The sequence below is a fragment of the Pithys albifrons genome, chromosome 4 (assembly GCF_047495875.1).
Source record: "Pithys albifrons albifrons isolate INPA30051 chromosome 4, PitAlb_v1, whole genome shotgun sequence".
Lineage (NCBI taxonomy): Eukaryota > Metazoa > Chordata > Aves > Passeriformes > Thamnophilidae > Pithys > Pithys albifrons.
In genome coordinates this window covers 82,935,334-82,961,993 of record NC_092461.1, presented here as the reverse complement: position 1 = coordinate 82,961,993, position 26,660 = coordinate 82,935,334, and the positions used below count along the sequence as shown (strand labels likewise).

The window sequence follows — 26,660 nt, the reverse complement described above, 5'->3', positions numbered from 1 at the left end:
AACCGCTGCAAGAAATGTCAGCCCTCACATCAGAAGAAGCAAAATCAACACACTGCACTGGGTTTCTTCTGATACACAGGTTTCCAGTGGCTTTTGGTCTGACTCTCTGAGCATAGATACAGAGGTGGAGGAAGCAAGCCTGCTTGTTTAGATAGCCATCATCTTCCCATTACATCCTACTGCTTGTTCCCACCTCTGTTTCTTCGCCCCATTTTGTGTCACCCGCCCTCAGTTAAAACCACGGAAATGATCTGCACTAAAAATAACCTCTCCCTCCACCTCATTTGGTGAGGCCAAACAAACAGCTTTACCATGACACAGCTGAGGGCACAGTGCAGGCATAAAAAATGGGAAAGCAGAGCAGATAGTGATGGGGGAGGGTTGGAGGAAGGAGGATGATGGCTTAGCCTGGCAGCACTGCTGGAACAAATACAAATGAAACTAAACAGTAAGCACTCCTTAGCAGGCACTCTCAGAGCAGCGACATCATTCAAACACTGATGACTTGCTTAAAATATAAAACCTGGAGAGAAAAATAATTGATGTAGATACACGAAAAGGGTATCACATGCGAATAAGTATTTCAAAACACTAAGTAAATTCCAAAGTCACTTGGCCAGTGACATATCCTCCAGTTTTGAAATATCAGGTCCCAATAAGAACCCACCCTTTTCACACTAGAAAAACCTGCCCAGAAGGAGTATGCACTGACACAACAGCCGGTCCTTAAATACAGCAAACAAAGAGTGCTCAGAGCAAACTGTTCTCTCTTGCTAGAAGCGAATGCCTGGAATTCTCCCCAAAATCAGGCCGACTGTCAAGAGTCAGAGTCAGGATTCTCTCGCTACTACATTCTCACATTCCATAGATCAGACCTTCAAAAAAGATTAATAAACACGTTCTTTTAAATTTCCTAAGCAAAGCAGTATGCTTTCTAGGGTTTTTTTTTAAACCCTACCTAATTATGTTATTTGCAAGAATGCTTTGTTGTTTGTATTTTATAAAGGGAAAAATAAAGAAAACTTTGATTTACTGTGTACTTTTTATCTCTGTATTTTCCCAAGGATTGAAACTTGTAAAATTTAGGTACGGTCACATCTATCATGTAAGCGTGGATCCAGAATGGTGTTAGCATGACATTTGGTTGTACTTGTAATATAATAATCATACCACTCCTAACAATTACTGAACCAAAAAAAAGAGAAAGATATGCCCTTGAGTGTGATAATCCTTTAGATCAACAACACTCCAAGATGCTTGTCAGCATTTTTTCCCCTTAAACCCACTTTGTTAGGAAAGCAGGAACTACCGGTAACAGGAATACAAGATGGGAGTTGTTCCTCCTTTCCACAGAACTCGCTATCACACTCAAGATCGCTAATGAAACCTGATTTCCTAAGATCTGTCTGTAGCTCTTTAAACCTCTCACTAGCAAAAACACCAGTTTTGTCTTAACTCTGCTCTCAAAGCCCTGTTATGAAAGCAAAAGCACAACACCCATGTCCAAAAAGCCTGCAGACTACCAAAGGTGGCACTTGCCACAGGACTCACATGCCCTTCCTTGCTGCGGTACCTGAGAGCTGTCACCTTCAAAGCTACTCATCTGCCACCCTTCACCTGGAGAACTTTCTCACTGATGCCACACACTGGAGATAAACTTGTTTTATTCTCCAAACTCTATTTTCATTTCCACATGCTTGAGGGGCTACAGCTACCAGCCTCTGAACTCCATTTTTCACCCCACTGTTAGCCACCAGATGTCCTAGTTCTTGAATCGATTAGAACCTTGTACAGAAGTAGAAAAAGTCTTACACTTAAATGCATGCTTTTTGATTATTGGAACCTTTAGAGATAATACTCTTGACCGTATTACCTCCCCCAGACATTTTTTTTGTGATTTCAGGGAAGAAAATGTTAGACCCTGTTCAATTATATGTGCGTAACTCTCCACAGGAAGAACTGAATGTTTTGCATCTTGCCAGGAATTAGATTTAAAACAATCAACATGTGGAAGCACAAGACAGTTTTGCATATGCTATATTATATGTCTGCTACACTGTCTGATACCATCCTGGAAGAACATATGCAAAGAGAAATTACCACTTGTCTGTTTACAAAATGTGGCCATGACAAATCAGGTAGATAACTAATGAAGTCTCTAGATTAATTCAATATGATTACAGAAGCTTTAGTTTTGGAAAAAAATCCCAGGGGCTTTCAATCAATATGCTCACAGAACCTCTGTGAACTGCAAGAAAAGTGGCAAATGTGAAAGACCAACTGACATGACCTTGTATCTTCCAAAGATTTCTAGATTTTCTGAAGTTTTTAACTTCTTCAGCATCAAGTGACTCATGTCACTGAAAATACAGCCTTAAATGACTGAAACAGGGCAGTTAAATCTCAGTGTATTTATTAGGCTGTAATCATTACATTCACTGTTGTGAAATCTACCAGACATGTGGACTACCACACATCTCAGAAGAGAGGAATTTTCTGCTCTCCTCAACTTCATTTCCTCCCTCTGAAAAGACGGACAAAAGAATATGCAATTACAGCTTTTTAAAAACTAAAAATTGTCTTTGGCTCTTGTTCCCCTTCAACTTGGAGTGTTCTCCTTCCAAGAGTAAACATACTCAGTTTTCTTTGTCTCCTCTTACTCTTGATGCTCTCCTCTGGACTCCATTTGTGTACTTCTTTTTAAGTTCAGTTCCCAAAATTAGACACAATATCCCAGCTGAGGATTCACCATTGCCAAAGGGAACAGCATAATTACTTCACGTTTTTTTGTACAACAGCCTTGTTAATGCATCTCAGAATGAGCTGTGGTCCATTACTACAACAAAGACTTTTTCCTGCACTACAAGCAGTTTTTTTGCATCCTGTATTCTCTTCCATTCCCTTTCCTAGAGACTTTCTGTTTATTCCTGAGAGGCTTCCAGAAGGGGATGACTGGTTGGCCTCTTGGAGACAACCAAGTCTGACAGACTTAAATGCACAGATTCAGTACTACCAAGATCCCAGAGCAACTTGTTTAGTTCCTTGTACTCCTAAAAAATCCTGAAAAGTGAAAACAGAATTATTTTCTTTGAAATATACTAGTCACAACTGATAAAGTAAGATGAACAGAAGTAGAGATTTAAAAATGACAAAAGTGATCAAACAAGTACTTTAACAGTAAAAAAGATGCCTTCTCTGGTAGCCACTCCTTACTATTTTTGCTCCTCTAATCACAATCTACAATGCTTTTTCCCACAAACCACAACTGCTGAATCATGTAAGACCTAAACTGACATAAAAATAACAAAATTCTGCTACTTGCAGTGTTTCCCCAAGGGAGACCAAAAAGTTCAGACCATTTTCTCTAAGTGACACACAGCACTAGGAACTATGAAGAAAAAAAATGGCATTTGGGTATTTTTAAACATTTTATTTCTCTAATAAGAAGGGCTCCAAACAATGATCTTCTTTTCTGCTAAATCAGGCAAATGGTAATGAACGATTAAGGAATTATGAGCAGATTTGAAAGCACAAATATCCTTTGTGGTACTGTAAACATTGCCTCTCCAAAATCAGGCACAAGACCAATTTATTTTCCATTTTAAGAAAAAAAATAAAGTGTGTTCTTCTGTATAGAAGAAAATATTAGTCATGGTAGATAATTTTAAAAATGCTTCTTCATAAGTCATACATGGCAACATAGCAAATGAGAAGACATATCACCCACATGAAAGAATAAAAAATTGAATGCAATGGATTTTTTGAACAGAATAGTCAAAATGTATGACAGATCTGAAAAAACTCTGCTAGTGTTGGTACAGAGACCTTCACACATATTCCTCTTACCTGCAACTGTGTTCAAGTTCTCTTGGAATTATAAAATAATCTTCTATAATTCTATAAAGATATCAACTCAGTGTCAAAAGAACTCAAAACCCATAAAATAATTAAACAACAACAAAACCCCCTTCCACAATAAAAAAAGACTAAATAATGACAAAGAAAACATAACACCTTGAATACTGTTTGTAGTTCTGGTTTCTTGTGACAAACAGGGTCCAGTAAAACTAGAAGATATATGGAAGTGCCACAAGAATTACCAAAGACATAGAATGAGACCTGGGAGAGAACCAGTTATGTAGACTCTTGAGCAAAAAGACAAATACCTCAAGGAATATAATATGCAATGACAAGGGCAATGTAGAAAATATTAAATATTTCTAATAGAGAAACTAGGGAAGGCCAATGGGCAGCAGCCTTGGAGGAAAAAAACAATGAAACAAAACAAACTAAACCCTTCAAATCAACCAAGTGGCACTTCCTCATACAATGCATACTTAAACTGCAGAACTCACTGCCATAAATGAAAGCTCACACAGGTTGGGGGAGGCGGAAATTTCCTGGAAGAAAAATCCACCACAATTCTTAAGTACAGAAATAACATTCCCAGTCAAAAATTGCCTCAGCCACAAAACTGCAGTCTAGGACAATCAATGTGGGCAACATTACTATCTGCTTGTCCCCCTTCTTAAACTCTTTCCTGTTTCACAAGCAGTCATGGTTGGAGACAAGATTTGGTGCTAAATGAACTCGTGATCTGAGCTGGTACAGTTTTCTTGTGGTTTTATTGAGCTGTGCAAATCAATTTAAGGTAAATTATCTAAGACTGTGCATTAAACCTTCTCTTCTGCATAGAAAGTTATGCTGGTGCAGCCTACTGTTCAGCAAGCCTTTTAAAGATATTATTATTAAAAAAACACACAATATGAAAATGAATCACAGTGATTGAAAAGACCTACTGTTCACAGCTTAATAGCATCCAGAGAACTGTCACTTATCTGAAAAAGATTTTGCTTATTTCAAGTTCTGTGCCAATCTCTAACCTACACAACTTTACCCACCCCCAAGAAAATCCATAAAAGTGCTCAACGACCTCCCAAATATAAAATTATCAGGGGAAAATGATTTGCTTGTTTTGTTTCTCAGTTGAAACTATTTGTGATTTTTATATTAATATCTCTGCATAACCGGAAGCTCAGCTGCATGAATGCTGTGCTGGCAGTACTAGCTGTGCATTTAGGTCCATATATATCCATAAGTTTAAGCCTTTGCAAGATTAGACTCTAGGGAATTCAGCTGCTTAAGATGACTTCTGTATTTAGGGAATATTATACTTCTTACCAAGCTTTCATTCATGAGTGAGAAGAATCAAAACCTGTTCTGTAGAACTGAAGGCCAAGGATGAAATTTAATTCCCTGTTTCTTCAAAATCCAGTGAAAATCATCTGCAGTTTGAATGGCTGGCTCTCAGAAATGTCAAGAGCCATCTTCCTCTACTGACAGGATTTTTAGTTCATGTAACTACCTTTTAATAATGATTTCACATTTATATATTCCCTTACTAATTACTCTTTTGGTCCAAAATATACACTCTGCTGTTGGTCTGCATGTTAAGTTTACTGTTGTTAAAATCTAGGGAGAAATTTAGCAGAAAACAACAGTGATTAAAAATGCTAATTCTAGTGGTGGAGAAGGAAAAGCTGTACTGTTGAATTACAAATATGCTATCCTAATAAGTGAGTTTTCTCTTCCCAAAAGGAACAGGTCACACTGATATCCTCCGATGGAAAGAGAAGCTAGAGGACACCTCCCTGCCAGGAAGAATATTTTCACTGAAATGCTTAAAGCTACAAACCTTGCCATGAAGCCTCACTCTTCTGTGATACCTGCATGAAATCTGTTAAGTAATGACATGGTTTCAGCAGCAAGTGGTGATACCTGATCTCTTCCTCTAGCCAGTGACAACACAGGAGTGACTGTATATTCATTGCACAGTTTTTTTCATTCACAATTCTCCTACAACCTTTTTTTGTCCTTTGCCTGGAGATGACAACTCCTCATGGCACACTGCCTGCAGCAAAGGCACTCTGGAGCTGACTGGCAACCAAGTCCTGCCACTGTTTGTGGTCAGCTCTAGGTCTGCAGGCAAAGGGCAGTCAGTTGTCTGCACACAGGGTTGGAGGTTAATCATTCTTTGCCTATTCTTGTTTTCTTACCTGACAGTTCTTAAATTTGATATTACTTAGCTGCTATGAAAGAAAGTATGTGGGTGTATGTTAAGAAAAGAATGATCTGCACACTCTGTCACTTAACATCCTATGGAAGTGAGGGTGGACGTGATCAAAAAGCATTCACTGAATTAAGAGAGATAAGAGGGCTTGCATTTCTTTAGCCTATTTTATCTTGCTATATAATTTCACATCTGAAAACAGTGGGATAATTATTTGCATTAAAATATGTTTAAGTCCTGCTGACAGCACTATGAAAATTCAAATGGAATGAATTGGCAGAAGTGTCACAAAATGTTTACTTTTAAAAGATTTAAAAGGCAAAGTTCATCTCTAATGTCGACGTAACAGAAAAAATTCCAATACTCTTCTTGTCTAAGGATAAGTATCCTTTCAAAACACCCAGCATATGTTTTTAAAACAAATACTAGTAGATCAATTACAAGAACACAATTTAAACCAACTAAAATTAATCTACTGATTTAAAGCAAGAAACTATAATCTGCATGCTTCAAGTGATAGCTGGCATGCTTACAACCAGAGGTAGCTTTGTTCCAAGAAATTATTGCAAGAGTTTCCAAAGTAAAAGGCAATATAAACTTGAAACCGTGTTGTACAAATTACATTCTTCTCCTGCCTCCTTTTAAAGACAAGACCCTAAAACTTGAATTGAATCTCTTTTAACTACAAAAAAACCAAATTATGTGACATAGGTTATAGAACAAAACCATAAACATATTATGACAACTTTTAGCAGTTAACTGTAAATGTGCATTGTTCCTGCGTCTTATCTGCTTTAGAGTCCTGTTTACATTTATTGTAAAGAACTTCTTAGATACTCAGGGGAAAAAATTGTTTATAATACTTCTTGGGTTTCAACCTATTTACTTCACTGTATGCAAGGTATACATAGTCTTCTGTTCTCACTGTTTAGCTTGTTCTCTATTCCTCAGCTCAGGTTGCTTCCTTCTGCAAAGAGAATATCCTGTCTGTTGATGCAGACTATGTTGACATTAAAAAGGATAATCCAATGTTGACAATAAGTACAAGCAATGGATGAAGCTATGGAGATGATGAAAAAAGGAAAGGTCTAAGCTGGCAATGTTCAACACTGCTTCAGAAAGGGAAGCTGTGATCTCACCAGGTGGTGAAGAAAAGAGATGCAGCTGTTTGCTGTTGTGCAGATGAACACTCACTTGTTTGAACTCTAAATAATGACACTAATATTATCTGAGTAGGTGATATTCTCTGTTCCATAGTCTCCACTGGCTTCAATGACAAGGTGCACACATGTGATTATTTACCCCGATCTATACATTTTTATTGTGGCCAATGAAGTTAAAAAAACCCCAAAATATGCTCCCTGCCTAGTAAACACTACTTTTACAGAGCACTCAAAAATGGCAAAAGCAGCAAATCAACCTGCTACCCTTGCCTTAGGAGATTAAAAGTATTAATTGATTATGAGGACTATCAGGAAACATACCCTGCTATGTTTACGTTTTCTTTGGTTGTGACGGAAATTCTGTTTTAATGTAGTTTATAAATAATAGCAATTCATAAAAAAATTCAATACCCTTCTTCTGAAAACAGCTAGTAAATGTTTGAAATGTCATCATCGTCAGACTAAAGGAACAATGTGTCTTCATTAAGAGTGTGGTTACCTTTTGCAGCTTTTTACATTTATTTTCATTATTATTCAGCTTGATTTACACATAAGGGAAGAAAAAAGTGCATTTCTTGCAAACATTTTAAGTGCATGTCAAATTTTAAAAAACTGCACACTATGGTATAATTAAATCTTCAGAGATTTCAATGCAACTCAACCTAAGTGGTAAAAATTACAAATATTTATTTTCTGTTTCTTCCCTGAAGAAAGCCTGGGAATCAGGATCACTTTGTGATTCTGGCCAGGCTACTACATCTCTGTCAAGCACCAACTAGGGATCGATGCAATTCCTTCAGCTGTCTTTCCAAACCTTACTGTCTGGGATGGCGAAGGGCTGCTGCCACCCCCACCTCGCAGAATCACTTTCAGAAGACACCCCAGCAGCAGCCACAGCTGTGAAGAAATTCAAAGCAGCAGCTCCCCAAAGCAAGCACAGCTTAAAACAACTCAGTGCTCTTCACAGACCTGTGGCCAGTACAAAGACAATGATAATACAAGCTTTAACTTATTGCTTCTGCCTTTCTTAAATTCAGTATTAGGGTGTACACTGAAAAGTACCTGATGAACAAATATATTCTACAGCTCATCAATGATTCTCTAATACATTTTTGGTTCTGTGAGGAAAATCAGTCACTCCTACTTAAAATGGTAATTCAAGTTATTAGTCTTCCTGTTGTCATCAAATCAAATATCCAAATTTAGATGTAAAAATATTTTTATCCTCATAAAATGCAATAGAAGTGTATGAAGTTTTCAGCTAAAATTGTAGCAAAAAAGGCAGAAAATAACATTTATTATTAATAATTTGCAATAGTTGACTGGATGCTGGAGTGACTGTTAAAAACCCTCAAATTAATTTGTACTCAGAGGTACAAAACTTGAAAGTTGTATCAGAAAACGTCAACAGTTTTGGAGACCACAGAAGTAACTTAAGTTTTAGTTAGAAGTAACAAAAAATGATAATATCTTCCCAATTTTACAGTGAAAGTCTCAGTGTTGTCTGATGATAATATAGGCAGGCTGGATGAAGTGTGAAACCACCTCACTACCTGAGAAATCAGATTCACAGTAGAAGACAGCAAACATTTAATTTGGTTTTACTATGATGATGTAATATTTAATGTAACATTGCACTTACTTCATAAGCAGCATTGTTCATAGGACTTTCTACAACTACATTTTCAGAATAAAATTACTTATTTTACGCTGTAAGCTGTGAAAAAAACATACTCTAAAAAAGGCAAATTACATGTGAAAAAGGTTTTTCCATATATTTCAAAGTTGAATCTGTTCTTAAAAACATTGATATAGGAAGGCCTAGAAGCAAATGCAGAATTTAATATCTGCTTATTTTAATTTTTTTTTCTGAATACAGCTTCTATTTATTAACTTCAGAGGATTTGTGATCATGCACAGGATATCCTATGGCTCCCAATCCCCGTATTTCTAGTGTTAATTATTGGGGGCCTAAGTAGATCCCTAAGCTCCTTTCCTGGGATACAAATTAATTTATTTAGTGATCATTGGTATGAACTGTTGTGGTTCAGTGAGTGTGGACCAAGGAGAGTAAGAAATACGTTGTTACACTTTTACTGGACAGAGTAGTGTTCTACTAGGCAAAAACTTGACTTTACACTTGAACATAAGGAATTCTTTCGACTACAGCAAGCACCTTCCCAAATACAAATGGTGCATTTTAAGCAAGAAATCCTGAGCCTCACAGGAGAGCTGTACTTTACAGAAATCATTCCAATTTTAAGGTCCAGTTGTTTTCAGCAAAGTATTTATTATTTATTAAGTAGTATTATTAAGTACTTATTAATGGATTCAAATAATGGAATTAAAGAAAATCATGGTATGATTTTATAATTTTACAGTTTCACTATATATTATAAATTGGAGAAATTGAGACATTTCATAGTTTGTTGGTTTATTTTTTCTTTTTTTTTGCCCCAAATTTTCCTATACTTGTACTATCATCCCAGTTCTAGCTTTATACTTTTGAAACGACATGGTTAACATAATGCCTGATTATTTCTGAAAGCATTACTAGATTGACTGATCCATCAACAGTAAACTTAATGTGTACAGAAGGAAGAACAAAATAACATGTAACACTGAGGTATTTTTTTGATCTCACGTATGAAATGTTTGTAACTTTAACATTGACTAATCAGAACATTAGGGACCCAGTCTGCCGATTTAATGAAGGGCAGAGACGCTTATGCTACATCTGTATGCAAACAGGTATTTCATACAGAAGGAAAGGCACTCCTGGGCATCAGCAGAATCTACTCCTAACATGAAAAGAGTCAGCTCCAGTATTTGCTGTTAATTAATAGTGAACAGCACGAAAACAACTGTTATGTTAACCCAGCTATCATAACAAACATTTCACCTGTTACCTGATCACTACCTCTGCCTAATATCCACTACTTTTCAGTACCAGTTCCCTTGACAGTTTTAACCCTTATATGAAGAGTAAGGAGCTGCCAACAACTGTAATAGCGTACGTATTTTCAGCTGCCCTCCTCTGACAGCCTTCTTCATTAGTTCTCCAAGTGTTATTAATTCAAGGTAGTAATAATGTTGTTGGACCTACACAACTTTATCATTACCTGGCCTTTCAGATACTTTTTGTTTAAAAAGGAAAATACATGTTCGTGTAAATATGAAAAACTACCAGTGTGCATCCTATATCACACAGATCTGTAAATCACTTAATTATTAAAAGTCTAATTGATTTTAATAAGTTAATATTGACTCACCATAGCAATGTTAACTACTGCTATCACAGGTAGTTATAAAAACTTGTGTTCATTCTACCCAAAATGCTAAACAAAGCCCTAGAGTAAAAATCCAGATATAAAGAGAAATCAAGTAAAGCCACTTGAGTGGCAATATTCACTGTATTCTTCCTTCTATTTTATGGCATTTTCATGTAAAACATTGTGTATTTTCATACTCCTGAGAAAGATGGAAACATTGTGAATTATTTGAAAATCAAAAAAGGTATGTGATGCTATTTTGTAACTCCTTTGGGCTACATCAAGTACATATTAAAAGGACTTTAACAATTTGTGGACAAATGGGATACTAAAGTCACAGCATTAACTTCACAACCCAAGTGTTGTAGTTTGGGATTATTATGTAAATTCTCTCCCCTGCCACTTAACTGCCCAGGCCAGCGGTTAACAAAAGAAGCAGTTAACTGTGATCGCTGGGGTGGGGGCAGGTTTGTCTCTTTTGGTTTTTTTTTTTGGATATTCTCCTCAGTCTTGGCTCGGCGGAAGGGGGGAGTGGGGACTCCAAGGAGGCAGGCTGCCCTGCTGGTTACTGCTGGGGTTTTTCCCTGGCTGTCTTGCCGCTGCCTACTTCGGACCACCTTTTCCTGCCGTGCTGCTGCCTGCCTTGGATTTGCTGCTGGTTGCTCGTACTTTTCTGCTTCTTGGACGGGGAACACAGGGGGAAGAGACTGAGTCCATCTGAAAGCCCACTGCTCGTCTGTTTCGCTGGAGAGGGACTGAAACTCACTCTGCAGCCAGCCGAGCTGTGACAAGGACACTTAAGTATAACCTTTTCTCCCGGAGGAAAACCTGCTGGGTTTTGTTGTTGTTTTTTTTTTTCTCTTATGGTGTTGGGGAAGTGGGTTGCACTAGTCTGTTTACATATATATATATATATATATATATATCAGTTATCCTTCTTGTATTAAAATTCCTTTTCTTAAATTTGATAAAGAGTGGTGTGATTATTGTGGAGGAGGCCCCTCCCCTGCTTGTGGGTAAAACATTTTGGTTTTTCCCCTCAAACCGAGACACCAAGCAAGTTTAAGCATATATGAATCATACTTACCACATTTTTAACCTTTCATTTAAGCATCTAGCCAGCATAAAGATTTTCTACAGCCCAACAATACACTTCACTTAAGCAAGATTTGCAGTTCCTTTGAGACACACACTGTGAAAACCAGATATCACCAGGCAACACAAGGTTGAATTTGAATACCTGATCTCGCAAAAATTTGAAATGCCTAACTAAAGTACACCTAACTTCAAATTCTGAGGAAAAATATTTTTCTTTCTTTCTTGTATGAATAGAAAGTCCTAATTTTAAAGGAGAAAACATGAAGGAAAATTAAACTATTCAAACAGAACTCAAACTGTAATACCTGAAATTCAAAGCAAACCACAGACCTGGTTAATCAAAAGTACTGTCAATGTCCACATTAACACTTCATTCTTAGGAGCTAAATTAAAGACCTTGCCTGACTAATAAAATAGCTGTAAAAATAACATTTTAAACTCACATGCTATAATCAGCACAAGATGCTACATCCACAGAATTCACTCTTTTATAAAGTTCAACAAAATACTTTGCCTCTTTAAAACATTATCTGCAAAGGAAAATGAATCTTTTGAAAACTCGCCCCGCTCCCTAAAACCCGTGTGAAGTGTTTACATGTTCTCCCTTTAGCAGATGATTCATGTGCACTGGTAACTGGTTCCTATGGCCAAACACTGACTACACAGCTTGGTGGCAGGTAACGATTCCCTGCTATTTACCTACACACAACTGATCAGATGAGCCTGATCCAAGAAACATATTATGCAAAGCAACTTAATTTGGCTACGTTTTGGGGGGAAGTCAAAGGGTAAAGGAATTATGTACCAAGCAGCTTTGTAGTGCCCACAAAATTCAAATACTGTAATAGAGACAACTGAACTTGAGTAAACACACCCTGACGTAATACACCATGCTTTTCCACAGCTACCAGCATAATATGGCCTTAGTATGTTCACTTTGATTCCCAAATGACAAAATAAATCCCCATCAATAAAGGATTAAAATTGGAGCAGGTCAGTTCCTGTTAACTTTAGCAACAATCAATCAACACTTTGCCAAAAATAATAAAAAAATTCTTTTTGATGGAGCACACATGCTTCAATTTCAGTGTTAAAGCCCTTCTGCTGATCCTACCAAGACTACTGAGCTAAGAAAATGCCAAAACTAGTCAGATGAAAATTTATTTTGATTCCTTTCATGACTTCAAGGAAGAAAATACAGAAGACACTTGACTTATATTTATTAACTCTGTAAAACCTCTAGCTGTGATTCTTATAATTTATGAATTAGAACATTAGTCATCCAGGAAGTATTTTGCAAAAACTGAACAGAATTTTATAAAAGTAATAAAAGACAACATAAAAATTATAAAAGAAATCAAGAAAACTTTGGTTTTGTTTTATAGCAACTAAAGGAATCACCAACTAAACCAGATTAAATTTTAAAAAGTAAGTGAAACTATTGTGGGGGGCACTTCACAGACTCTTACAGTAATGTTAGAAGGCTGTAGAGAGAAAACATTTGTTTTAAAATTTTTATCACAACTAAATAAAGTGCTCTGCTTGCATTTTGTAGAGACATATGTAATGAAAAAGAGATAAACCCCCTAACACCTATCAAGAGTCTAAATGTGAAGTCCCCGTCTTTACTCAAAGTTCTTGGAATTGTGGCCATAGATTGCAATTAAGAGCACGATTTCACTCATAGGAAATCAGTATTTTCATATCTACTTATTTTAAAGGCCAATTTACTTAAATGTATACCAGTTAATTTGTATGCAGTTTAAGAACATCTGTCCAAGCAAATACAGTAAGTCACAAACATATTTAAGTAGCTCCCCATGAGTGTTGATCCTACTGTGCTATCAGTGAAGTTTTTGCATTTCATGGGGATCTCTCTTTAAAGATTCATGATAAGGTGCAGTCATTTTCCCATATTTGGCATGCAATATATCTGAAATGCATCTTCAGCTAACACACATTGATTTGTATAACAACGATCACATGGGTAATGTCATGCAAAAAATAACACATCTGTAATTCATGTTGCAACACTAAGTGTCTTCAACAGCTCATTACCATGCACATTGTTAAAAACCCTGAAACTGCCTCTTCCCTCTTTCAAAGAAAGAAGGGTAACTTTTGTCACATTTTAGAAAGTGCCAAAATCTACCCCAGAGTTGCCTAAGTCAGCATTTTTTCCTTTACAACTGTTTTTAAGTAAGGATGATTAGACCTTGAATGTCTGTTGCTAAATACCGTATCAGTTTCTTGGACTCAGAGGGCCTTATTTCACATATCAGCTATTAATTACAGAATCAGTAATGCTTAGCAGAGGATGCATAACTGACTACAATCCAAGTATTTATTTTTGTATTTGTCCTTATCCAAAAATACTAAATGGGTCAAAAGTTATTTCAGCTGGAAACTTAATTTTACTTTATCATTAACTTAAACTGGAGTATAATCAAGCCCTGAAGCACAATAGCACTTTTTTTTCCCAATCTGTCCTGCTCACAAATCTTCCTGGAGATAATTAACATACTAAAGCAAGAAAAATTTAAAAAAACCCACAACAAAACAAAAACCATAAAACAAACAAACAAACAAACAAAAAAACCCACCAAAAAACCAAACCAACCAAACAAAAAAAAATCTAGGCACTCTTTACATTGTACAGCTATTAAGCCTATGAATTGAGCTAAGAAGTAAACAAGAGGAAAAATACAAAAATAACAGACAAATATATTTAGTTCTAAACCAGCGCTAGATTTCTTCTTGTAAACTTGTAATAACTTCTTAATTTTTTTTGAAATTAGGACTAGTAATTGACACTATTTTCAATAATGTGATGGCATTTTCAGAAAACTCATTTAATTAAAAAAGTTACTAATATTTTTATTTTAAACTGAAATGGACTTTGAATGAAGATTTCAAATGAATTATTGTTTCAAAGTCCATTGGGTCCTATTCTTTTCCCCTCCAAAAAGACTAAATTTTCCTTTCTATAATGTATCTATCAATCAGTGACTTAAATTTGACTAGTTATAGTCAACTTCTGTCAAGAAGGAGAAAACTTGTAAACAATAAAAATAAAAATATCTCTAGTCCTATGGGAAGTCCAGTTTAGCTGTCTTTTATCCCAGAAACTCAAAATAACAGATGGACTATAGAGAACTGCAAGGTATGAATGCCACAACTTAATTTACTCAAACATCTAAGGGTCAAAATTCAAGCAAAAAAAATCCACATAAGAAGAGCAACAAATGCCTCAGAACTGTAACACCTGCATAAGAGAAATACTTCATGTCAAGCTCACATTCCATTTCTAAAAAGAGTTTCTCATTTTTTCTCACTTGCATCCACCAATTGAGCAATTATGCAATATGTGGGTGTACCTTGCAGTCGTTTTTTAACATCTGCATTCTGTGTTAAATTCTAGCTGTACAAGATGTCTGATAATTTCTCTTTATCTTGAACCTTCAAAGAGGTAGGTTTACCAGAGGCAAAACCACACATCAGAGAACATGAGTCATATAATAAAGAAAGGACTCTTCCCCTTCTCCCCCTTCCACCCTGAAGCTATAACACTGTATTGTAAATGGCTTCTTTGGTAATACTGATAACATGTGCAACTCACAATCATTTAGCCAATGAATGAAGATTCTTTAAGTCCTTACTGCAACTGTAACAAATTGCTTTCAGTACCATTTTAAGCCAAATTAAAAACTGTGCTACTGCAAAACCAAAATTCAGAATGTCTGTGCACTTGCTTTCATATAATGCACAAAATCTGAAACATTCTATGCATGTTCCTATAAATAATAACATAAAAAGACAGAAATTATATGCTTATGCAAGTTAATCTGAAAAGTACCTCTCATTTGTCCACAAAAGAGTAGCCTCCACACAGAAATCCTCAATTTTCTAATGATTCCGTATCAAAAGAATACAGGTATTTACATACAAGCAAACCACTGCTCATGCCAGCTACAGCACATGAGGAAGCAAACCACCTTACTTGACCACTGATTATGTGAGTTTCCACTCTGAAGTGCACTAAGTTTGGGAAACAACACTGAGGCCACTCAAGCCTTTTATTTCCTTTTATATCCTTTCCTGTAGGTGGACAGTAACTTCTCAGGCTAATATCCTGCATGTAATTCCAGTAGGAAACCAGCTTTCAACAAAATCTTATTTGATGTGTCAATATGTATGATTGCATCAGAAAATTTGAGAGAACTAAATACAGAAACAGCAGCACTTACAAACAGCAGCAAATAAATCCATAACAACTAAACCTTGCACCACCGAAACAGGTGCAACAACCACAGTCTTGTAAGAAAGTTAACCAGAGGTGATGCTGCCATAATCTCTTCCAATGACCATCTTTCAAAATCTAAAAAACCTCAGTGCTGCAGTAAATCAAAGTGAAGTAACATGTTTCCCCTTGAAGCCGAATAAATCAGTGGTTTCTATTCTTACCTGTGTATAGTCAAAGTCAGAAAGAGGAGCTATACTCTTGATGTAGTCCATTCGAAATTGGTTTTCTGGGTTGGCCAATGGAACTGGGGGTATTAAAGTGCTCATAGCTGAAACTATAGTCTAGAATTGGATAAAACAAAAAAACAAACACATTAATCCGGATAAACCCGGGATACAGGATCAATAGAAGATAATCCAATCTGATCAGCAAAATGGGATTTCTCTCATCACAGTCTTGGAGAGCACAATCCTTATCATTTCCAGTACAACCAAGCATTTAAGAACAGTATAAAGTGTGTTCTTACCACAATCGCATCTTTAACATTTTTCCGAATATCCAGTATTTTCTGTTTCTTTTCTCTGCATTAAAACAGAAATATTAACACTTTGATTTTTTATTTCCAAAGCAGTTCAGTCAGTTGCATTTAATTTTTTCACTGATTGCTTGTTTATCTGTTCTTCAATCATTAAAACATACTAATAAATAAAGAAAAAAAAGCAAGGCAAACATATTTCCCTTTATCTTGCGTAAGTATGAAGAGCAATGCACATTTGCCTCTGATATATTTTTTAAAATCAGACAATCATAGCCACATCTGCAAAGCCTCTTCTGATGGAACTGGAAACCACTCTTTCATTTCTACAGCAGGCTGTAAACATGCTCTACATTAACAACATGTAGTTGAAGGCAAGCAAATATCTAAAATTAATTTTATAGATTAACAATGATTTTGGGCAAAGAGTTCTTCAGAGAGAAAACAATGTAGCCTCACAAAACAGGATGATTTCTAACAAATATGCAAAAATAGTTTCAGTTTTATGCTAACACCAACACCGGAAAAACAGCACACACTGTCATCCTGAATATGACTTGACATGTATTTTTGTATAACAGACAGATGCAATATTTGGTTATTTGCTTCTATGTAAAAAGTAGTCGCCATGTTGTTGCTACACAGGGGCCTGTCAAGCGCTGCAGTAGCAACAGTGTAAAATACAGTAAAGGGGCCAGAAGGAGAAAATGCAAACATACAATAGCAGCAATTTCCTTATTCTCACTCCCCTCCCTCTCTCAAAACGCAGTGTCAAGTCACCAAAACACAGGGGATGGGAGGAGAAATTTCCTAGCCTACTGTGTGTTAACCTGTTTCCAACATTTAAGGAAAAATAAGTCACAAAGTGTCAATAATTCTTACTCTGAATTAAATCCATTGACATGAAGGATTCGCATTTGTTTCACAATAGTGCTTTTTCCTGACTCACCAGCCCCTAAAAGAGAAAGAAGGAAAGGGAGAACATTGTGATACATGTTCACGCTGGGGGGGTTGGAATGGGTTTTTAGTCCTGTGGGGTTTTTTTGGACGCGACAGCATCTCCCACCTCGGCAGCATTTCAGTATGTGTGCATCCATGTGGCTCAGGCGCTGAGCTCGGGCTGTGGACGCCTCGCTCATTGCTCAACACAACAGCCTACATTTTTCATACCTAAGGCGCACTCCGCATCTCCCCTCTCGGCTCGCCCTGCCGCCCCGGCGGGCTGGGGCAGATGGACCCTCCTCGCCCTCCTCTCCCCGTCCCCCAACTCTGCCCCTTCCTCCTTACCCAGCAGCAGCAAGCGGTGTGTCGCTTTATAAGCCAGCCTCTCTTTCTGCAACTGCTTCTCTATTTTTTTGTTGGCTTCTCGCTGCGCTTTCTCATCGATACGCTGATCCTCCGTTTTGCTGTTGCCCAAACACCCCATAGCCGCTGCTTAGGGTGGATGTCAAATCGCTACCTTCACAGATTTAGTATTTACAAGGGGAAGAGGGGCGGGGGAGGCAGAAGACAAATCTTTATATCCGTGTGTGTCCTTGCGACGGTGTCTCTCCTCTTCTTCTCCCCCGGCTCGCTCACATAAAATGGTCTCTGGCCGCTTTCCGATTGCAGCGGAGTTGGCTGGTTTGCTCCCCACCAGAGATGCGGAGAGCAGGCGGCAGCGGTGTCCCTGCCCCGGCGGGGAGGGGGTGGGGGGCGAAATCTGGGCAAAAATGCCTAACATGCAACGAGGGGGAGAAAAGGACTCCTCCTGGAAACCAGCCGGGTGCCGCTCTCCGCTCTCCCTCCCCACCGCGCACACAATCCCTATATTTCTCTGTAAAGGTCTATTTTTGTCTTCCTAACTCAGCACTGCCTCTCTCTGCGAGACCAGGAAACAGCCCCGCTACCAGCCCTACGCGGAGGGAAGCCGAAGGAGAAAGGTAAAAGCCGGGCGGATCTACCTGGATCCTGCGGGGTCGGGGCCCGGCGGCTACGAGCCCCCCGCCCCTCCAGGCAGCGCCGGCCCCCGCCCGGCCCCGGTCCGGCATCGCCCCCGCGCCCCGCCCGCGGCCTGCGGAGGGGAACGGGTTGCGGGCGCCGCGCCCGGGGGCGGGGGCCGTTCCCGACCCTTCCCCGCGTTCCCCGGCGGCACTGGAAGAGCGCGGCCGCTGACACAGCGAGGGCTGGTCTGAAAGCCCAGGATGGTACAGGTGGTGGCTGCCATCGCGACTGACCTGGGGGCGCAGCGCCGGCAGCCCGCCCGTGCCAGCGCCGTGGGGGCTGCCCGCCTGTCCCCCGACAGACCACAGGCCACGCACAGGCACAAACGCTCCGCCTCGCCTTCTCAACAAACAAAATGCCCCTGTCCACAAGTTGTCACAGCAGCACAGGGGCCGGTTTTTTCCACTGAATATTCCAAACTGTATCAGCTGAACCAGAAAAAGAAGCTGTTCAAACAGCTCACGATAATATTTAATCCGAAAATGATAAAGTGCATGCTAGCATCACCACAACAACAGATCTCGAAAAGAAACCGTATCTTTGTTCCTTTCTTTACCTCCATTTTAGGTCCTAAAATGAGACATTAAGCTAGACAACCTTATAGGTATTCCTTCTTGCTTCAGATCTCTTGCCTTGCAAGCTGGCATCTCAGTGCAAAAGCAGCACTACAGCACCTGGCTCTTCCTACACTTCCACTGTGTAGAAACCACCTGCACTACTGAAACATGATCCTTGATACACTGAGGTACAAGAACACTAGAAAAAGGATGGATGTGACTCTGAAGTCCCAAAATACTTCAGCTTTTATCTCCAAATACTATTATTTCCCCATACTTTCAAAGACGGATTACTGAAAAATTGGTATTTTGATAGCTACTTATGTGTGTGAAATCCTGGTCCCAACTAAAACCAAAGAGAGATTGCCATCAGCTTCAAACAAAAGAGCATTTTAATCTAAAAAGTCTTGGGATGCATGCGGCCAAAAACCCCTGGGTTTTACACACAGAAGGATTTAGTTTAGTTGTTTTTCAATGGTTCTCTTGCTTAGGTGGGAAGTGTTGAAAGTGGTGCTATCTACTTTAAGTGCACACCAGAGGAAGGTGAAAAGGGCAGGACCCAGAAAAGAACAGGTACTGCTCCATCTGTGGCCGGGTACACGGAGATTTCAGGACACTGGAATTCAAGTGCCAGATACATGGTTTTCTGGTACTGCTTGATCTAGGCTCTAGAAGATATTTTTCTCTTCCTTCTTACATAGGTGGGGGAAGTGGTGGGGGGAAGATAACGCACTACAAATAAAAATTGTCAGGATCTGCCAGGCTGAAATATGCATTTTTTAAGCATTACTGAGTTACATTTTTTAGGACAGACTGCTTTTTTCCTATTGATATTTTCCTGTCTGGAGAGGCAAAAAGCACCTCAGATATAGATAGGTTTAGAAATACAATTCAGGGTGACTGCTGTTTTTGGAGGCTGTCAGACACAGGATATACGATGAACAGCTTTTGTGAAGAGCAGTCATGTTTGCATCCTGCCACAGCACAATGAGGGCTCAAAACTAACTGGCTTGGTTAGAAATCACTAACTGGGTCTGAATTTTGATAGTTCTTCAGTGTTAGAAGCTGTAATTTATGATACACAAAATGTGTATAGCCATATTTATGTCCTATGTAAATACCTCACTTTGAGACCTAGGTCCCAAACCTTGCTAGTGTCAGTCAGAACTAGGAGCTAAATCTGCCTTGTTTCTTCCCCTCCTCTCCTCAGCAGTTTTCTTCCTGCACATACGAACATTGGGATTTTTGTTGCAAATTTGTTCCCAGCTTTGAAATGGCTCAGTGCCAGTAAATAGAATTTGACAGGATCCTGGTATATCCTGCTTTTACCTTTCTCCAAAAGAGGGAAAGTGTTTCTCATTTCCTCTCTCTCCCTCAAAAACCCCATGACCCCTTTGGGTCTCTTCCTCCTGAGAAAAGATCACACAGTTCAAGAATGACACATGCGCAAGCAACCTGAGCCCAGAAAGAACTTTTGGCTGCAATTATATTACCAACCCTCCCTTTGCTTTTCCCGAACACAGCACTTATCCCGATATAATCAAACTATAAAATCCTAGAAGCAATAATAATCACAAGAGAATTTTTCACCTCCTTTGGACACAGCTTTTTTTTTTTTTTTTAAGAGAGAAATCACAGCTATCACGAGTATCTCCTCTGCACACAGATAAACCTAAAACTCTATAAAAGGTTTCAGCAGTGCTGCTTCACCAAACCAGCTTCTAATACAAATTGTACATAGAAATAAGAACAAAATCCCCGAGAAAGGAAAGGAGACTCTTCCTGCTCTTACCCTTTCTTCCCAGGCAACCAATGTGGGATCCTCCTCTAGTTCCTAGTCCTCCTGAATATGAGGAGGTATTATGTTGCCTCTGCTGCTGCAGATCAGGCAACATATGTATATATACATACATACATACATATATTTATAGGTGTATGTATGTATATGTATGGCCAGACTTCGTGAACGCAGATTTGGGAAGGGCTCTCCCCACGTGCCCTTCCAGCCTGTGCAGTGGATTTTTAGGTGAGGCACAGCGTGCACAGAACTGGCCCCACCGTTTAAGTCCTCAGGTCCATCTGCCACGGCCGAGTGAGCTTGGACAGTGACAGGGAAGTCCTCGGGACTGTCACAGCACCCGGTACTAACCGGGGCTGACCCTGCTGAGCATCCAAGATGTGACAGGATGGGATGGCAGGGAGGCATTGAACTGCCAGGGGATGGTCCCCACTGAGACTCGAACTCAGGACCTTGGGATTTGGAGTTCAGAGTGCTCTCCATTACACCACAGGACCATCACATATTTATATATGCATATATAAAAAAAATATAAATACTGAGTGGGTGTGTGCAAACATGAGATTCATTTTCTACTTCATGTTCAATCTTGGTGCTGTTCCATCATGAAACCAGGCAATACATCATAAGCCCTCTTCGAGGGAAACCAAAGACACCTTGATTTCCTGCTTTCCTTTGCAAGTTCTCACTTCAGGCTGCACTGTCAGTGAGCCTCAGGCTGAACCTTGGGGAGCCCAAGTTGTTTGTGTGAGGCCATGTTTGCATTCTTGTGTGGAAGAGGATTGACAGCCGAGCTGAAGCCAAGTTCAAGCAAACAGCCACACTGGGTGGCCACCCCTGCCACAAAGTTAGTCTTGTTTCTTAGGCCTGTTCTGTTTAGGATAAGGAGGGACAAAACCCCAGTAAGAATTGATGGAGAACTCCTATAGATGTAGCTCAAGAGACCCAGTTGCTCCTTGCCACTCCAGTCCAGAGCAGGACTGATGCAGAGCTTTTTCCTACAAACACTAGGTAGAGGTGGAGAAAGTTTCTCTACAGAAACCCTGAAGACCCTTTGCAGACCATCTTCCCTTTACACAGCCTCTTTTGTGGCTTTGGTTCTGCTTCTCGAAAGAAGAACAAATGGAAAGACAGAGGTAATCAAAGGCATATGGGGGATCTATGCAACTGGTAAAGAGATTCTTCCTGCTTGACACTCTTCCTGCCTCAGGGTCTCTGAACTCTCTGCTGACACCATCCTCAAGTGTGGGCACTGTGCTAGGTGGGCAACACGGTGGTGACCTGACCTGCTTCTCCTCATTGGCTTCTCTTTTTCATGTAGCCCATCACTGCAAATCAATATATGCAATTCACTAGTACCTGTGTTTTTTACTCCACCTCATCAAACCAGGGACTGAAAAGAGAAAAATAAATCACTATTTGCATAGGTATTCAAGAAAAATAATGCCTTCTCTCTGGTAATACATTCATGGTAAGTTTGTCTCTCTCCAGATGTCAAATATTAACACAAAAGTAAAAGCACACACTCTGTGGAAGGCTACATTTTGAGTTTTATAAGATACATGAACTGGGAACCAAAAAAATTGTGACTGACTGTATTAAAAATACTGACTAAGGGTCCAGAAAATACACAGCACATACTTTGCAGCGAAGTGAATGTCATGCTAAAAAAATCTAACCTTCATCCTTTTGTTGAAACACACAACCTCAAAAAAGTCATTAAAAGAATTTTGAGAGGAGCTCATCTGTTTTAAGAAGCAGGATAGGAGAGATGCCAGAGAAGGTGAGGTATGCATTTCCACAGTGACTGTGGACCTGATCTTGAATTGTTTTCACATCCATGGATTAAGGACAAATTCACTGATGCAGAAGAGGGTCAGGCAATGCTAAGGGGCATGGCAATGCTCCCAGTAGTTCCTCAGCTCCCTGACATAGATTGCTGTTCCCGTTCCCATGCTATACTCCTTTACTTGGCAGCTGTCACCATGTAACTCACCTGACAAACCAACCTTGCCTCTCCCCCAAACCACAACCTGCCCCATCTCTGTGCAGCACAGAAAAGCAGCAAAAGGGAGAAAGCAAGCGAAGGGATGTGGGAGAAGGCTGTGGACTGAAGATAATGGAGTCTGAAGAGAGAGAAAAGTTTTCCAGAGAAAAAAACTGCATGCAGCAGCCCACAGAAATGACAGTGATAGCCTCTTGCACTGAGAAAGCATTTGTGAAGGGGAGTATTAGCTCAAAGTAGGAGCCAGATGCTTCTGGGGAAGTCTGCATGGAAAAGCATCAGGTGAAAAGCAGAGTTGCAGCATGATTGCACAAAAGAAAGAGGACAATCCTCCTTCATTCAAGCTAGTTATTCCTTATCCAAGCTAGTTATTCCTCATCCATGTGCTGCAGGAAAGCAGAGGGAACAGGGTACTTCTGCTATGGCCATCCCCATCAGCTCAGGGTTTCCCGTTAGATCCTTTATTGGTAAATATAACTTGCCTTTTATGACTAGAAATTCCTTATCTATGAAGAGAGACTCATATGGCAGCTCTCCACGCCTGTCCATCTGGTGGCAGAAGCTGCTGATTGAAACTAACATAAATCCAGCAAGGTCCTACAGCATTTAAAAGACTAAGTAACATGCTATGGTTTCAATATTCTTACATATTACAACAAAATAACATTGTTAAACAAAATGACACGAATGCTTTTGCAGTAAGCAAAAGGAAAACCTCATTTGATGAATTTGCAAGATTCTGTTATAGGATATCTCACAGTTTTGGCAAAACAGGAGGCACAGCATCCCAATTAATGGAGAATTTCCCTTGGCTGGACACTCTAAGGGCACTTCCCCCTCTTCTTCCCTGCCTCCCCCACTGAGCAAAGCAATACATTCCCATTTTAAGGTGGTAGGAAATTAGTTCTAATCAGTTGTTAAGAAGGGTTCCTAGGATTAAATAGATACAAATAAAGGCAGGCAAAATATGCTAATAATGCCATAATTTAGAAGTAAATGAATTGATAAATAAAGAAGTCAGATAGAATTGTAGCTAAGTTACCACTTTCAAAAAATGGGGAAATCTATACAGGAGATGTGTCTTGGATTCTCTTCAACATGCAGATCAACACCTTGCACAGCTGTAACAGCAAAGCCAAATCATTTATCTGCAGTCTATAAAAGATTTTGTATGTCATATAAAATTCTGCATTTAATAGTAAATGCTTAGCTCAATTATCAAACCTCCCTGTTTGGACAGGAATAAAAAATTGGAAAGAAAACCAACGTGTGAGACACTGAGCATATGTCAGCTGTGCCTTAACCTCACCTTTAACTCCAAGGCACACACTTCAGCCAAACGCTCACAGTCACAGCATGCCTGCCTCTACCCCGAGTCATTAGACAACTGCCAAGCTAGATTGTCTCTACATTCACCACAGACATATCTGACCTGTGATCTACTTGTGTTTCTATTACCCCTCTGTCTTTATTGTCTGTAGCAATAACTTTTCAGTTTCTTCACTAGTGTTTTAACTCCTCTGCTTGAGAAATTAAGCTTTAGCTATCCCAGGAAATGACTGATTTAAAAAATTCTCTACATAGTTAAGTTAGTGGCATTCAAACTCAAAGTTATGCTCTAATTCTTATGAGTACCTGGCATGCTCAAGGTTATCCCCCAACAGAAAATTCTTACCAATAAAGATCATGGCATACAACCACTTTAATATGAATCCAGGAATTTTGTAACTGCTTCCTAACCCTGTTTAAGGATCCCAACATGTAACTACACACAAGAGCAATCAGGAAAAATTGGCTTAGGAAACAATGTTGCCAACATGTGGGTAGCCTCATGCAGTCACACCCTGATTTACATCAATAATATTTATCACAGAAATACAGCTTTTTCTTGACTGCATGACTATCAAATCCAGATAAAATATCAACACTTACTGAATAAACAACAACACAATATTTTTCTATTCATCCATCCATTTTTAACTTATACATCTGCTCTAACAAATACCTGTTGACTCATGTTCTATTTGGCCTTTTGTGATACAGATCTTAAGTTTCCTATTGGTATGTCTGTGGTATATTTGTACAAAGCAGATGATCTTTGGATTAAATAGCTCTCAGGTGTTTGCCCATAATTGAAGAGACATGGCTTGTTGACCCAAGTGGTCCTTTCCAAAACCAGGTTTATGTTGCAATGTTCCATGCTTTCATGACATGAATTTATTTATTTTTCTGGACAGATGAAATCATTGATATGAAGACACAGCAGATGCATTACTTATATAGATGACTATTCCATCTGCATATCTGTGTGGGAGAGGGGAAAAACAATTGTAAACACATGGTGAAAATTTCCTGGAAAGCAAGTGTATTTTTTTTTCTCTTTTTTGGTCTGTTTTCTTATTCACTTTATTCCCTGCTAGTCTCAAAATTACAATGCTATTCTGATAGAATGAGTTAATGAAATTCAAACCCATATGATTTTATTAATCTTATTTTTTAATAAAATCAAAAGTTTTTTCTAGCACCTACTGGGCTGTTTGTACAACATGGATTAGATTCTTTGGAGGAAATATTTCTCACAGGATTGTTTCACTCAGGATGAAAGGTGATAAAAGCACTGGTGTGTGCAAAAGAAGGGGGAAAGGTTGAAAAGTCCGCAGAACGTGCAGACATTTTGGAGCAAACTACTTAATATTAAGTTACTGAGGAATCCGTATTTTGTCACATACCTGGGGAAAGAAAAGGTTTGTTTTTAAAGTAAAAATACATAATGTGAGAAAACTTCCTAAAATAAGGCAACATTTTCTCTGAGTTTAAAGTCTCAGCCTGACCAACAACAGCATCATGTACAATCTGCAAAATTACAGGCACATTTGTCTTGGGTTTCATTTTGGTTGTTTTTTGGTTGTGGGTTTGGGTTTTTTCCCCCCTTTTTAAGAAGAACCATTACAGCTTAATGCCTTGCAACCTCCTTAAAATTTTAAATCTTAATGTCCAAAAGATGCAGTGCAATGCTATGCAGAACTATCACAGCACTGTCTGAGGTTAACAATAGTACAAGTGCAAAAGGGATCTAATCCAGCAATCTCAGCTAATGCAGTTGGTCAGACACTGCAATATGTTTTCAAACATTGAGAGGGTTTTAAAAAGCTTACACCTGCTTGGAATATCTAACAACTTATAACAACACTTACCTAGCCAACCAATTTCCCTACCAATCCTAAAGCATTTAAAGGCCTCTAAACATACCCATATGCAAACTCTTCCTGCTCAGAATCAGCTACAGCAATCGGCCAGACACATCACTAAACACAATTACAAGATTATGCTTCCATGTCTTTGCAGGCTGTTCTTCACAATATGCAAATCTTCAGGAACTGCATTTCTGATCCTGATGGCAACAGCACAAAAGCTATTGTCATTAGAAATGGTTTAACCTGTCAATAGCACTGTCACCACAATTACTACCACTAATAAAGATATGATCATAATGTGCCACTTAAGGATCATTAGATACATCATGACTATTGTATTCTTTTACATAGTTCCTTACATGGACATTAATTGAGAACACTTGATTTAAATAAAATCATCCACTCTAAGTTTTCATTGACAAATCTGTTCTTAACCTTAGAGAGCTTAGAGTGCTGCCTGCTCATGCAGGGAAAGCCAGCTATTAACAGACTAACCCTGCAAACATTTATCAGAAATACAAACCACTGTAACACTCTATACAAAGAAGAGCGTTTGGAAGAAACACACAAGGATGCTCTGTCTGAACATGTAAATGACTTACATTAAAAGAGGTGAAAACTCCTCAGTACCATTCAAATGCTTGTGGTCCATGCAACAATTTATAGTGTGTTTGGGAATGAACAGCTGTACATTCAGAAATATTCAAGGATTACATCTGTAAAAGGCACACAGTGCACGACA

The 26,660-nt window shown here is 38.8% G+C and overlaps 1 protein-coding gene across 4 annotated transcripts in view; it reads right to left on the bottom strand.

Moving 5' to 3' along the window:
* The window catches only part of GNAL (G protein subunit alpha L), a 187,589-nt gene that overhangs the window by 99,041 nt on the left and 61,888 nt on the right, over positions 1–26,660 (bottom strand). For 2 of the 4 annotated variants that reach the window (XM_071554838.1, XM_071554841.1), the window contains exons 2-4: positions 17,264–17,336; positions 16,373–16,427; positions 16,068–16,187 (exon numbers count right to left, since the gene is read on the bottom strand). In XM_071554838.1, the coding sequence (XP_071410939.1) occupies positions 16,068–16,187; positions 16,373–16,427; positions 17,264–17,336 (248 nt within the window). The other 2 variants (XM_071554842.1, XM_071554840.1) reach the window with 2 other exon arrangements.